We start from the raw sequence: 15,502 nt of genomic DNA on the forward strand, positions 1-15,502 counted from the left end.
GAACGTAGTATTGGGAATGAAAGGCTACAAGAAGAGGAGGTAGAGCGATTAGATAAGATTACTAAAGATAAGCAAGTAGTACCGAAAAAATTGGTAAAATTAACACTCTTTTAGAAAGATGTAATGAAATTAAACACAGCCAGCATGGGCTTGTAAAAGACAAGTCACGTCTGACAAATTTAAAAGTTCTTTGAGGAAATAACAAAATGCAATGGAAATTGTGCATTTGGATTTTCAATGTGCGTTTGATAAGAAGCCATTTACGTGGCTTGTTGATAAAATGAAAGCATATGGGCATAGAAATTTGATGACAGTGTGCCCATTTTACAGACATAAATGAGGCGCAAAAATATCCAATATAGCGGGCAGCGAGCAAGCGTACACTCTGAGCTGGAAGTGCACCACTCGCCATATTGGTATAGGCATCAAAAGATGCATTCAAGGCTCGTGCCTGAAACAGGCATTAGGCACTCTGCATATATAGACAAGAAGCCCAAAGCCTATTTGAGGTCCCCTTTGTAAAATTGGGCTGCCGTGAATGCAGCCAGCGCTGGGCCGGCTCCGTTCAGGAAAGCCACAGGCTACCACCAAAAAGTTAAGTTTTTAAAAAAACTTACCTGAATATGGAGCCGGGAGGAATGCATTCCTCCTTCCCCCGATCACTGCCTCCCTCCCTCTCCCGAGCGCCTGCCTCGCTCCCTCTTCTGACTTCCTGCCTCCACCCCTCACCCGGTCGCTGCCTCCCCCTCTCTCCCGATCACCTCCCTCCTTCCCTCCCCCTCCCGAGCCCCTGCCTCGTTCCCTCTTCTAATTGCATGCCTGCATCCCACACTCACTCTCTTGGTCGCTGAATACCATTCTCCCAGTCACTGCCTCCACCCTTCACCTGGTTGCTGCCTGCCTCCCCCTCTCCTGGTCGTGTAAATGAGGCCAGGGGATCAATATCGGGTAGGCCTCTACCCGTTCTAGCACAGGCATCATTCCTTGCACCCAGTTTGTGCCGGCTGCTGGCGAGAACCAATTTCCAGGCCATGGTATTATGGGAATGTGACCACATGGATAGGAAGTTGAAAAAAAGGATGGAAAATAGAGAGTGGTGTTTCATGTATGCTTTTTGGACTGGATGGTTGTAAAAAATAGTATTCAGTGTTGGAACCATTGCACATCTCTCTTTCATATATATTTATTTTGTGCCGTCTGCAAATTTTGATATTATGTCCCCTTTATTCAAGTCCAGATCATAATATATACACACACACACGAGAAGTTTTGATACAGCTAATTGGGAAAAACTATTTCCGCTGGTGAGTTAGTCGATAATTAGAGGGCATAAATTTAAAGTCTTCACCAAAGGAACAAAGGGAAAGTTCAAGAGAATTTTTTAAGCAGGGTGCCGTTAGTATGAGAAATATTCCTAGTAGCAGAATCGAGAGTAGCTTTTAAAAAGGAAGTGGATAAATATTTGATAAAGAAAAATGTTAAAGGGTACATGGACATGGCAGAGGAATAGGACTACTTGGATTGCCTTTTCAGAAAGCCAGGAAAGGCACAATGGCCTCCTTCTATGCTTTAAAAGTGCCTTCCTATTCTTATTTTGACTTTTCTATCCTAGGCCTCCTCACTGTTGAGCACAACTGAAACTTGAGTAAAAGTATTTCATGCTTTTCCTTGCACTCTTCATCCTTCTGGTAGGAAGAGTGATTATACCAAATTCAGCCCTTAGCTGCCTCGTGAATTCCCTACCATGTTCTCACATTTGCATTCTACTGTGATTCCTTCCACTTTTACCTCATTTCTTTCTGATCACTTTTACAGGCCGACTGAGATGACCTTTGTAAAACACCCAACACTTTCCTCCCCTTACCAACCATTTTAAAAATCTGACTGCAGATGATTACATGCATTAGCTAGTTCTTTGTAAAAATAAAGTTGTTTGATTTGCTGCACTCATGGCCTTTACCGGTTGCCCTTTTTCCCCTCCTTTTTGTGATTGGTCCAATTTTTCTATTCCAGTTGTGTTGGAGGGTCTCAACCTGAAATGTTAACCTGTCTTTTCTATTTCAAATGCTGACTAATCTGTTATGCATTTTCAGTGTTTTCTGCTTTTGGATTAGAGTTTCAGACTTTGCAGTTTTCTTCTTATCTATAAAATTGTACAGACCAGTCAATACTTCTTTAGCTATGTATTTGGCTTACCAATTTCACAATGATCATCTGGTTGAGCAATCAGTTCTTCAAACCTTTGAATTGTTGAAGACTGACGAGAGACAGGATTATCTATCAGAGTATTTTCTGATCTGCAAATAATTAGAAAGAGCCAAGTGAAATAAGATTAGCACTACTGTTAAAGCAGAAATATATTTACCAAAAAGTAATATGTTAAGGAATTTACTTTGTCTTTTCCAATATAAAATTATGTCCAAAGTTTTTTTTTGCATATAGTGCTAGTTTGATTCAGAAAAAAAAACTGCTATGATTTTACTACCATTATAAATTATGGATTTTAAACAGAACATCTGATTGAAATAAAACCCAGGTCACTAAAACTGCAGATCTCTGTCAAGCAGAGTGGTGGGACACAGTGGACCAAATTTACTACACAAAAGAAAGAAAGCAAGAAAGCAAGACAGACAGACTTGCATTTATATAGTGCTTTTCACAACCTCAGGACATCCCAAAGTGCTTTACAGCCAATTAAATACCTTTGAAATGTAGTCACTGTTGTAATGTAGGAAATGCGGCAGCCAATTTGCAGACAGTAAGGTCCCACAAACAGCAATGTGTTAATGACCAGATATTCTGTTTTAATGATGATGGTTGAGGGATAAATATTGGCCAGGTAGAACTCCCTTGCTTTTCTTCAAAATAGTACCATGTGTTCTTTTACATCCACCTGAGAGGGTAGACGATTTAACATCTCATCCAAAAGACAGCTCCTCCCTCAGTGTCAGACTAGATTTTGTGCTCAAGTCTCTGGAGTGGGACATGAAGCCACAACCTTCTGACTGCTACCACTGAGCCACAGCTGACACCTAAAGTAGTATTTGACAGATATTATTGAGCAGATATCAAATTAGGTAAATGTTAAATCAGATAGAACTGAAAAAATAAATCAAAATCAAATGAGCAGCTATATAAAGTAAAGGCAAGTTTTTGGTAATGTTGTAGAACGGGTACATTGGTGCAATTAAGAGTTATTCACATACCAGTGCATTCTATTGTAATAATGTTATCCTCAGTATCAATCACCCATTCTCTAGGTGTTAAAAATCAAGTACACAGTATACATGAATGTAAAGGAGCGGTCTTTACATAAGGGAGGAATATCAGCTACACATAATTTTTGTCTCCACTGGACCAATAATGCAGACCTGGAGCTGCGGTGTGGGGACTGTTGCTCCTCAGGTGCTCTGTGCACCTGCACCCCAAATAGCCGTCTTTGCGCAGAAATGTGAGGTCAGCTTATTGAAATATTTTGGTGGTGCATGACTTGCTAGAAGTATCAAAGGGGTTGCGAGTGGCATTATTGAGCACCAGTAACTAGTAAACGGCTGCTGGCTGCCCTTAAAGCCGTAGGACTTCCTAGTGGCCAACAATGGCCTGGGGAACAAGGACCTCTTTAACAGACTAGCCTTTGCAGGTCAAGCTAAGGAAGGTGCAGCTGTGTAACTCCTATTCGGAGAGGGCTGTCAAGTGTTAAAAGGTCCATTTTCTGTGAGCTACTGGCACGTTGCTCAGGTACTCTAGCCGCATTATGGGAAAGACTTCTAATCAACATAAAAGCTGGAGTCTTATTGAGCCTTGCTTCCAATAATATGGGGCTCTGGTGCCCGAAGTACATAATGCGATGTAAAGCACTATCACCCCAATATCATGATACGTAAGCAACACAACAATTTTGCAACACAAATTGAAGTGAGTTGCATCTGACAAGCAAAGAAAAATAGCTGAAGACTTCTGGGTATGCCAATTACACTCAGATCATTTAAAGCCAACTGAGGTGCTTTTATTTCTAAAAATAGAGGACATTAAATCAATTGTATGGAGACGTAAATCATATACAAATATAAACGGTTTGAGGTTTAAATTTTGACAAACCAATTAGTATATGAAAATGGACAATAAGAAGAATGATAATTTGAAAAGAAAAGGATGGCACTGGAGTAAACACAACTTTGATTTCCCTCAAGCCATAGGTTCCAATCTTAGTACTTCTGCGTAGAAAAGTGGCTGAGTTAAAAATCAGATGTCTCCTGCAAGTTAGGAAAAAGGGGTAGAAACACAAAGGGAGAATCAGCCCCTGCCTGCTGTCATGCAACTCCAAGTGACTGACTTGAGAAATGCATCAGAAGGCGTTAGGAGCAGGACACCCAACTGATCTCTTAGTCTCAAGGGGTGTTTTCCCCAAGGAACTGGAAAAAAATCTATTTTATACCATTACAAAAATTACAGAACAGAAAATAGAAATTAAAATCAGTTACTCAAACACAAACCATTTGGTCCAAATATGATAAATTCTACGCAAGCAATGCATCTCTGCCATTATATCAAACTACACAGAATAGTTTAGCAACTGCTTAAGACAAAATCAGACTTGTTACCACAGGTCAATAAAGTTGATTTTCTCCTTCGTGTCAGTGCAATACTAATCTCAAACTAAGTAACGTGGACCAAGCACAAATTCAGTAAGTTCTCTTGCTGATATAAATAGGTGAATATTGTGTTTTGTTTGTTAATTTTTGAATAAAGATGTATTCTGCTGAATATGCAGTCTAAAAGTACTACCCAGATGATCACTTACACACACATCCTTCCTTTTAATACTGCCTGTTTGAGTGGGTGGAGGAGTTAAACAAAACTAAAAAGCATGAAGCTTTCAACAGAACCTCATTACTATTAGCAGAAGCACTTATGTCAACTGCACATCGCAGACATTCAAGAGAATTAGTTAAAATGCCAGATTTAGTGTGCACTGCTGTTTTATTGGTTTTCCTAATTACTTCATCGTTTTTTAAAAAACAAAATTGTAACTTATTTGTCTAATACCATAGTATAATTTACAGAAAGGCTTCAGGGATACCTATAGAATGGGCTGGATGTTTACCTTTCATTGGTACCACAGTTGACAGATAAAGGAGAGTTGACTATTTGGCAGTCATAGGAATGGATTTCATTTGTTGTAATTGATGTTTGATGTTCTGGTGCGCTGGGAGCAGAGACTAGAAATGAGCCATCATCACCTTTTTAAAAAAAAGTTATTTTTATTAGCATACATGCAGCAGCTTATGGATATTACTAAAATATTTTAAAATATTCTATTATTTATTTATATATTTAACATTTCATTCTTAAAATATTCAAATTATAGTCCAAATAAAAATATTCCCTCCTCTTCTTTCAATTCAGAATGGGACCTCTCTCCCAAAAAAGAAAAATACCCAGTCAAGATTTGCAAGCTACAAGCAAGAAGTCAAAGTATGGGTGTCACTATAAATATAATTAAGTTTTATTGGTAGAGAGTCGAAAACTCGTAAGGATGCAGTAATACCATCACTTTCACTAGCAATAATGGGTTTCCATTGATACAAAAGCGGCAGTATAACTCAGGAGTCTGGTCTCAATCTGATTCCTGAGCCCTTTAAAGCCAAACTCACCAGGAAGCCATCTTGCATTGGTTTGAATTTGTTCAGGTACAGCAGAGACCTACTTCAGTGCAAAGCTACGTTTTAAAATGTTGCAATTTAAAAAAATATTTTTAGTTCATCTCTTGTAGCATTACACACAGCTAGTTAAGATCAATTTGAATTTTTTTTTTAGGTAAATTAGGGTTAGAGGGTAGAGGATAATGAGACTGATGTGGGGGAACTGTAGAGGTCAGGAGGGGAGACAGGAGAGGAGGGGAGGAGAGTGGAAAGTGGGGGAAGAGGAGACATGGGGAGCAGAGAATAGGAGCATGGGAGGAAAGGGGGAGAGGAACAATGGGAAAGCCATTGAGAGCGCAGGGGGAAGAAGCAGAGGAGAGGCAGAGGAAGGGAGTTCTGTGGAACTGGAAATCAGATCTGTGGGGATAGGGTGATTTGAGTCCTGGAAAAGCCAGCCATTGGAGGGGATAAATACAGCCAGCAGAGATGGAGGGCTACTGTGGATGGGAAATGCAGCTGCAGGGTAGCCTATGAGAGGCAGTTGCAGATAGTGGGAGTGGGCAAGAAGAGATAGGCAGCCAGTGAGTGAGTTGGAACAGGAAATGCAGCCAGCAGAGGGGAGGAAGTGAGCCAATTTTTTCCTCAGTATAGGGAGCAGTGAGTGGTTGACAGTCGAAAACTTGCTCAGTGTGGAGGGGAGAGGTGGGGGGTTTGAGAGCTTAACTCTATCCCAGGGGAGGCAGGGGTTAAAGAGATGAAAACAGGACCAGTGTTGGGAGTTGGGGGAGCGTTGAGCAGACAAAGCTGGCTCACTGGGTAGGGTTAAACATAGAAAAAATACTCATGGGGGAGGGGGTTGAGGGGCACAATCATTAAGTGGGGGAGGAAGGGTTAGCCTTAAAAGCTTGCGGTGGAAGGAGTGGGGTTGAGGCCTAGAATCATACAGTGGTGTTGGTTGTTGGGGGGGGGGGGGGGGGTGGAGGATAGAGTTGCGTGCCGTAATCTTGCGCTATGTGAGTAATCACTGCTGAATTTTGTGGAAGGGTAGGGGGTGGGGTCAAGATTTGATGAAATGGGTGGTTAGGGTGGAGATGTTGTTCAGTGGTGGGAGGAGGTGGTTGGGTCCTAAATAAGTGGCGGTGGGATTGTTGAGCTGCAAATCCTGCCCAATGGGTTGAGTGTCATGTTTTCCAAGTAATAAAACAAATTCCATATCTGTGCTATAATTCCTTTTAAATAAACATTTTTCATTTTTTTCCTCTTACATCCAGAGGGTTACTAGTTTAAATTCAGGCTCAATTTAACATTCAAACTCACTTGCCATCATTAAATAATTGTAAACAATTTTACAACACCAAGTTATAATTGGGAGACAATTGTTTACAATTGTCAACCCCAGTCCATCACCGGCATCTCCACATCATCATTAAATAAGTTATAGCAATTTCTCAGGCAGGCCACCAGATGGGGCAACATAGTCAATAAATGAACTCTCCAAAATTTACTGGTGAAATAAACATATGAGTCACTTACAGATCAGAGTTGTTCACAAGAGGCTGATAAATTTTGTTATTCAGAAGAAAAATTAGCAACTAGCCTACTTCCGCGCAGTTAGCACTATGGACGGAGAATGAGAAGTAAATTGTTTAATACATGATGTATACATGAACCCAGACAGCCTAAAACTGAATATCTGCCATGAACAAAATTTGAAGACGTGTCCACTAGTTTAGCAACTAACTTCTAACATTTGTTAATATCATGTCAACAGAAGCACTGATAAATTTATAACCAATATAGTTTGTTGACCACATTAGCGAATTTGTCAACAGATGTGCTCATGACCTTGACTAAATGGCAAGCAAAACAATTTCTACCATTGCATTAATTAAATGGCAAAATCAAAGCATTATAAAAGACACACTATCAGTCGATTAATAGCTTTGTGTGAATATCCCAGAATAAGTAGTGTTTGAATGTTGTACCATTACTGGGGTGAAAGAAAAATTGAACAATAGTGGAATAAAATACAGAGCTAAAGTTTAACTGTTTGAACCTGGTAATAATACAGACGATTTAAACTTTTAACAGAATAGCAGTATTAAGCCAGAATACTGATGAGTCACAATAAGGGATGTTACAATAATAATAATTATGCCTGTGCCAAACAATCGCCTTCTCATAATTAGATTATATAAAAAGGTTGTGTCCACGACAGATTTGAAAAAGAGTGGGGTACCATTGGCACATCTCTCACATCAGTTAATAAGTTACATCTGTGGTCCACAGTCATAAAGATCTGCAGGAAAGTGCAACTTATGCGCTGGATTTTACTGTTAATACAATACTCTTACAACTGTCCAGCATGTGCTTTGTTTACATGACCTTATTGATCAAATTGGAATATATACATCTGTCTAAAAGTGAAGTCTTGTTTATTGCCTATTCTTTAAAAGTCTTCATGGCCCATTTTCAGATTTAGATTTATTGCACACAACAAAAATATGTTTCAGATCGCCACACTTACAGCGCAAGACATTTAAATCAGGCTGCAAAAGTTCTGATAGATTATCAGAATATTATTTTAAAGGAAGCCAGGAAATTAGGGCCAGAGAAAATTAATTTAAAAGGAGTGAGAAGCAATTTTAAAATAAATATTAGGCCAAACTTCTTGAGAAATATTTCAAATAATCTCTTAGGCAGTGTACCAGAGATAAACATTGGAGACATGCAAAATGCAATTAGATCCCAAGATGGGAGTGTTAGGGTATTACAGGAATGAATCTTGATGGGCTGAATAGGCTTTTCTCATTCCTAACTTTTTTATGTTATGATCTTATGAATGAATCCCGAGAAACTTGAAATCCATTCCAGGAATATTATTATTAGTGTGCAAGAGGGACTGATGCATAAGTTAGACTGTTAGATTTGCACATCATAAGGTTGCATGAAAGTTCAAGGTTGGGTTTGTGGGTGGCTCAGTGCCTCTTGGGCTTGTGCTCAAATCCAACCCAGATTGTTGGGAAAAAAGTCTTCTCTCTCCCCTATCTGTATGGGCCCTAAGTGAAATCATTTAATTGGTGTCAATTCAGTTTCTTCACATTACGAATGCCTTCTCTATCGTTCCTCCAATTTTTACTATAACTGCTCTGCTAATTTCTCAGTTATAGACGAAGAGGTCTTGAGAAGAAACGCTCAGAGCTGGACTTCCATCTACCATTACAAAATTACAATGTTATTAAATACGCACCACAGACACAACAAAAATGTAAATAATCAGCCATTAATGTGTCTGTGATAAATAACACTATATTGATAAGTGTGGAATATTGAGTAATTCATCAAATGGATTGATTGGGTCAGTTCACTTGGAGTAATTATTCTCACTTCAATTCTCTGTACAGTATTTATAGTTGTACCATAATATTTGAAACTTTCTGTAACAATGAATTGAAATTCTTGTTATGCAAATAGCACAATAAGTTTCTTGGTAACACTGACTGCTTGTATATCTCACTCCCTACAGATTGAATGCTGTATTTTATAGTTTATGACAAATCCTACCTTCTGAAGTCGCCCTGCACATGTCATATTCAAGTTTCTGTTTGACAGGTGTTGAAGAGCAGTATCTTGGTGATGTAAACAGACATACAGAGGGAGTTTGGTGATCTTCAATTTTAGTTATTTGTTGATGACTTTCCTCATATATTTGACCTCTTGTAGTGAGCTCTAGCTGTTGAGAAGTAAGGACGCAGTCTGCAAATGTTACTCTGTGTTGGTGGCTGGATGGAATTTTACTGAGAATACTGTTAACTGGCAATGGGGAAAAAGCTCGAGTCTCTGAACTCTTTTGAATGGCAGTTTGAATAACTCTGTTTTGGTAATTTCTGTAGGCTTCCTCTAGGTTCTCAGACTCCTTTTCCAGCTCCCTTATTCGAGCCTTCGCTCCTGCCACAAAATCCTGGTCTGAATCTGGTGAAGAACTTGGTGTCCCAGTGTACTTGCAGTAGTTTGCACCTATACCAGAGCCTGCATAAAAGAGGCGGTCTTCAGATGCTACTCGACTCCTAAGTAAACCAGCATCTACATAAATATCAGGAGGTACAATTCGGTCAGCAGTGAGGTCAATGACTGACCGATCAACCAGAGAGGGTTTGGGATTGCGGAACACTTCATTCTCTAAAGCTGTAAGAGCAGAAAACACACAGAGGGGGGGGAAGCAGAGTGCACAATAAGAAAGAAGAGAAGCAAAAGTATAATCATAAAGCTACAGAATATTAGGTAACTCTGATATGAAATGAACAAGTAGGTAACAATGCTTTAATAAGCAATTGAAACTACAATCACACTGTAATATATTACGCATGATACAATAATATTAATGCTTCCGATCCTTTGCAAACATAGAATTACACAGAAATTACACCGCAGAAATAGGTTGTTTGGCCCAACCAGTCTGTGTTGGTGTTTATCCTCCACACGAGCAGTAGTCCAAATCCATTTGAAGTGCTACTTTTAAGGTCTTGTGAATTTGAACCCCCAAAATCCCTCTGCTCCTCACCATCACTCAATTGTTCCCCAAAGTACAATTATTACTTGCATTTTTTTTTAACCAAGATGTGTCACTTCACATTTATTGACACTGAATTGTATCTACCACTTTTATTTTCCAAACCACCATCTTATCAATATCCCCTTGCAACTTCCTTTGGTCCTCAGAATTAATTACTATGGGCTCGATATTACCAGGGCTGCGGGTTCGCGGCGGGGGGGCTATTGGGCGCGTGGGTAACGCGCCCGGTGAAATTAGTCAGCTACCCGCGCGATCGCAGCCCAATTGGATCCACTTACCTGGTCTTCCGGGTTCCCCACTGCTGATCTGCGCGTCGGGCGGGCTGCGCATGCGCATTAAGATCTGTCTGCTGGAGGAGCTCTATTTAAAAGGGGCAGTCCTCCACTGACAGATGCTGCAACAAATAGAAAAAATTACAGCATGGAGCAGCCCAGGGGGAAGGCTGCTCCCAGTTTAATGATGCCTCACTCCAGGTATCAATAGATGGGGTGAGGAGGAGGGGGAGGACAGAGATCTTCCCCCCGGCGGGCGGGAGGAAGCGGCCTGCCTCTGCCACCAGGAAGGCCTGGCTCCAGGTGGCAGAGGAGGTCACTTGCACCACCAACATATCGCCCATCTGCATACAGTGCAGAAGGCGCTCCAATGACCTCAGTAGATCAGCCAGAGTCATAGAGTTATACAGCACGGATAGAGGCCCTTCGGCCCATCGTGTCCGCGCCGGCCATCAGCCCTGTCTACTCTAATCCCATATTCCAGCATTTGGTCCGTAGCCTTGTATGCTATGGCATTTCAAGTGCTCATCCAAATGCTTCTTGAATGTTGTGAGGGTTCCTGCCTCCACAACCCTTTCAGGCAATGAGTTCCAGACTCCAACCACCCTCTGGGTGAAAAAGTTCTTTCTCAAATCCCCTCTAAACCTCCCGCCTTTTACCTTGAATCTATGTCCCCTTGTTATAGAACCCTCAACGAAGGGAAAAAGCTCCTTAGTATCCACTTACTCATTCCCCTACACTCCATCTGCCACATCACCGCCCCCACCCCACACCTCCTTCTGCACTGCCAACACTACTCTGTCACATTACCCCTCACACCCACTCAAACCTCATCCTCATCTTACCTGCACTTACTCACCTCGCCAGTACTCATCCCGCCACTACCACTCAACCCAATCCTCATACAATGTCATGGCTCTATCTCATACTCACCCTCTGATGCATCTCTTTCACAGTCAGCCTCACTCAACCTGCCACTAACTGTGCTGCAGCCACAGGGCATGCATCACATATGTGCAGTAGGCAGCGTAAGGCAAACGTGTCGTGAGCATGAAGGGGATGCACAAGGGTGTTTGAGGGTTTGTCATGGTTTTTACTTATATTTAATTTCTGATCAACTCACATTACATATTATATTGTCACCACTACTGCCACGTCTTTGCGAATCTTGTCTGGTTTGTGCAATAATGCCCTTTCCTGAGGATCACAATGAAGACCCACAATAGATGCCACCCATTGTGTCACTGCAGAGTGGGTGTTGGTGTATTTGCAGGGCTCTTTTGTGCAGACGGCTGAGAGACGTCGGTGATGTCCCCGGTGGCACCCTGGAAGGAAGCGGAGGAGAAGTTGTTGAGGGCAGTGGTGACTTTGACAGCGACAGGTAAGAAGATGGTGCTCGGGCCAGCCGGGAGCAGCTCGGCATGAAGGAGGCTGCAGATGTCCACGACTACATGTCGAGTGACTCTGAGCCTCCGTGTGCACTGCTGCTCAGAGAGGTCCAGGAAGCTGAGCCTCGGTCTGTGGACCCTGTGACGAGGGTAGTGCCCTCTGCGACGCATCTCTCTCTGCGGCTGCCCTCCCTCCTGCTGTGCAGGTGGATGTGTCACAGCACTCTGTTGTGGAGCTCCACGTGTCAGAGGTGGACGGCGTGGATGGCGAGGCTGGTGATGCTGTTCGCCTTCCGAGGAGGTCATGACTGCAGCTACGGCGGTCCCCATCCGGAAGATGTACATCTGAGGGGGTCCGCAAGGTAGGTACATGTCTCTGGACCCCGGGGTAAGTGTGCAAGTTGGTGAATTTTCTTGTCAGGAGGAGGGTGGTGGAGGCCAAACTTTGTCCCAAGTGACAGAGTGGCCTCCTGCAATGAGTGAGGGTCTCCCCCCCCACCCACCCCCGAACCTGTCAAATGGACCTTTGCAGCTGCCACAGGTCCATTTGAACTGGGAGTGTTTCCCCCAGTACGGGAAACAGTCCCAGTTTTCTATAAAATCCCACCCCACCTCACATAATCCCTTAATCAGGTCAGTTAATGACCTGAAATAGCACAATAAATACTTTCAAGTGGCATCCCGCTGGCTTTAATTGCCTGCGGGTTTCCCACCAGCGGGGGCTGCGTGTGCACGCCGACACGTCAGTGAGGAACCCGGAAGTGGGAGGGTTGGAGCCGGGCTACGGTCCCGCTCCGGGATTCCCCGATTTTCGGAGCCCCCCCCACCAGGAACGCACCCGATAGCGGGTGCTAAAATGATGCCCTATGCCTTCTATTTTAGTATCGTCTGCAAATTTGGACAGAGAACAGAAGCAAGCCCAGAACAGAAAGGACCCTATGGGACATAGCTACTCACTTCCAACCACTTTGAAAAACTGCCCTAAACTGTTACTCTCTGTTTACTCTGTTCTAACCAGTTTCTAATCCAATTTTCTACCATTCTCCCAATTGCATACCTCTTAGTCTTCTTCAACAGTCTCCTGTGTGGTACATTGTCAAATGCTTTCTGAAAGTCCATGTATTTTTAAAAATATATTCATTCATGGGATGTGAGCGTCGTTGGCGAGGCCGGCATTTATTGCCCATCCCTAATTGCCCTTGAGAAGGTGGTGGTGAGCCGCCTTCTTGAACCTCTGCAGTCTGTGTGGGGAAGGTTCTCCCACAGTGCTGTTAGGAAGGGAGTTCCAGGATCTTGACCCAGCGATGATGAAGGAACGGCGACATATTTCCAAGTTGGGATGGTGTGTGACTTGGAGGGGAACATGCAGGTGGTGTTGTTCCCATGTACCTGCTGCTCTTGTCCTTCTAGGTGGTAGAGGTCGCGGGTTTGGGAGGTGCTGTCGAAGAAGCCTTGGCGAGTTGCTGCAATGCATCCTGTGGATGGTTCACACTGCAGCCACTGTGCGCCGGTGGTGAAGGAGTGAATGTTTAGGATGGTGGATGGGGTGCCAATCAAGCAGGCTGCTTTGTCCTGGACGGTGTCGAGCTTCGAGTGTTGTTGGAGCTGCACTCATCCAGGCAAGTGGTCAGTATTCCATCACACTCCTGACTTGTGCCTTGTAGATGGTGGAAAGGCTTTGGGGAGTCAGGAGGTGAGTCACTCGCCACAGAATACCCAACCTCTGACCTGCTCTTGTAGCCACAGTATTTATATGGCTGGTCCAGTTAAGTTTCTGGTCAATGGTGACCCCCAGGAGGTTGATGGTGGGGGATTTGGCGATGGTAATGCCGTTGAATGTCAAGGGGAGGTGGTTAGACTCTCTCTTATTGGAGATGGTCATTGCCTGGCACTTGTCTGGCACAAATGTTACTTGCCATTTATGAGCCGAAGCCTGGATGTTGTCCAGGTCTTGCTGCATGCGGGCTCAGACTGCTTAATTATTTGAGGGCTTGCGAATGGAACTGAATACTGTGCAATCATCAGCGAACATCCCCATTTCTGACCTTATGATGGAGGGAAGGTCATTGATGAAGCAGCTGAAGATGGTTGGGCCTAGGACACTGCCCTGAGGAACTCCTGCAGCAATGCCCTGAGGCTGAGATGATTGGCCTCCAACAAGCACTACCATCTTCCTTTGTGCTAGGTATGACTCCAGCCACTGGAGAGTTTTCCTCCAGATTCCCATTGACTTCAATTTTTCTAGGGCTCCTTGGTGCCACACTCGGTCAAATGCTGCCTTGATGTCAAGGGCAGTCACTCTGACCTCACCTCTGGAATTCAGCTCTTTTGTCCATGTTTGGACCAAGGCTGTAATGAGGTCTGGTGCCGAGTGGTCCTGGCGGAACCCAAACTGAGCATCGGTGAGCAGGTTATTGGTGAGGTAAGTGCCACTTGATAGCACTGTCGACGACACCTTCCATCACTTTGCTGATGATTGAGAGTAGATTGATGGGGCGGTAATTGGCTGGATTGGATTTGTCCTACTTTTTGTGGACAGGACATACCTGGGCAATTTTCCATTGTCGGGTAGATGCCAATGTTGTAGCTGTACTCGAACAGCTTGGCTAGACACACAGCTAGTTCTGGAGCACAAGTCTTCAGCATTACAGCTGGGATGTTTTTGGGGCCCATAGCCTTTGCTGTATCCAGTGCACTCAGCCGTTGCTTGATATCACGTGGAGTGAATTGAATTGGCTGAAGACTGGCTTCTGTGATGGTGGGGATATCGGGAGGAGGCCAAGATGGATCATCTATTCGGCACTTCTGGCTGAAGATGGTTGCAAATGCTTCAGCCTTGTCTTTTGCACTCACGTACTGGACTCCGCCATCATTGAGGATGGGAATGTTTGCAGAGTCTCCTCCACCCATTAGTTGTTTAATTGTCCACCATCATTCACGACTGGATGTGGCAGAACTGCAGAGCTTTGATCTTATCCGTTGGTTGTGGAATCACTTAGCTCTGTCTAGAGCATGTTGCTTCCGCTGTTTAGCATGCATGTTGTCCTGAGTTGTCGCTTCGCCAGGTTGGCACCTCATTTTTAGGTATGCCTGATGCTGCTCCTGGCATGCTCTTCTCCACTCCTCATTGAACCAGGGTTGATCCCCTGGCTTGTTGGTAATGGTAGAATGAGGAATATGCTGGGCCATGAGGTTACAGATTGTGCTAGAATACAATTCATATTGCCCATACCAGTCACTGACAAATTTACACTGCTTTTAACATAAACATCACACAATGGTGATTTGTTGTATCATCTGACATATTACCCTACAGATCAGTAAATATGTATACAAACTGATTCCTGTTAGAAACTTGTTCACATCCTGAGTAAAATGTAAAGTAGCCAGAAATTTGATTAAATATTCTAGGATTCTAGATACACAAGGATTCAAAAATTCTTCAGTTTGGGCCTATCCGTTATAAATAGGAGCGAGGCAAAAAAACAACAAAAAGATTTGGTAAACTAATTTGAAATGTTAGATTGTCATCAAACATAGTACTCTTACATCCTTGCATAGCAAATCTTCGTACAGAACACAATCACATTAAAAACCAAGATAATAATCCCATAAATTATGTTATTT

General features: G+C 43.0%; 1 protein-coding gene across 7 annotated transcripts in view; it reads right to left on the reverse strand.

Moving 5' to 3' along the window:
- The window catches only part of ofd1 (OFD1 centriole and centriolar satellite protein), a 67,928-nt gene that overhangs the window by 19,681 nt on the left and 32,745 nt on the right, over nucleotides 1-15,502 (reverse strand). For 4 of the 7 annotated variants that reach the window (XM_067992691.1, XM_067992692.1, XM_067992689.1 and 1 more), the window contains exons 16-18: nucleotides 9,207-9,827; nucleotides 5,105-5,240; nucleotides 2,197-2,297 (exon numbers count right to left, since the gene is read on the reverse strand). In XM_067992691.1, coding sequence (XP_067848792.1) covers nucleotides 2,197-2,297; nucleotides 5,105-5,240; nucleotides 9,207-9,827 — 858 coding nt within the window. The remainder of the gene's footprint in view (nucleotides 1-2,196; nucleotides 2,298-5,104; nucleotides 5,241-9,206; nucleotides 9,828-15,502) is intronic. The other 3 variants (XM_067992695.1, XM_067992694.1, XM_067992696.1) reach the window with 3 other exon arrangements.

The sequence above is a fragment of the Heptranchias perlo genome, chromosome 11, assembly GCF_035084215.1.
Source record: "Heptranchias perlo isolate sHepPer1 chromosome 11, sHepPer1.hap1, whole genome shotgun sequence".
Lineage (NCBI taxonomy): Eukaryota > Metazoa > Chordata > Chondrichthyes > Hexanchiformes > Hexanchidae > Heptranchias > Heptranchias perlo.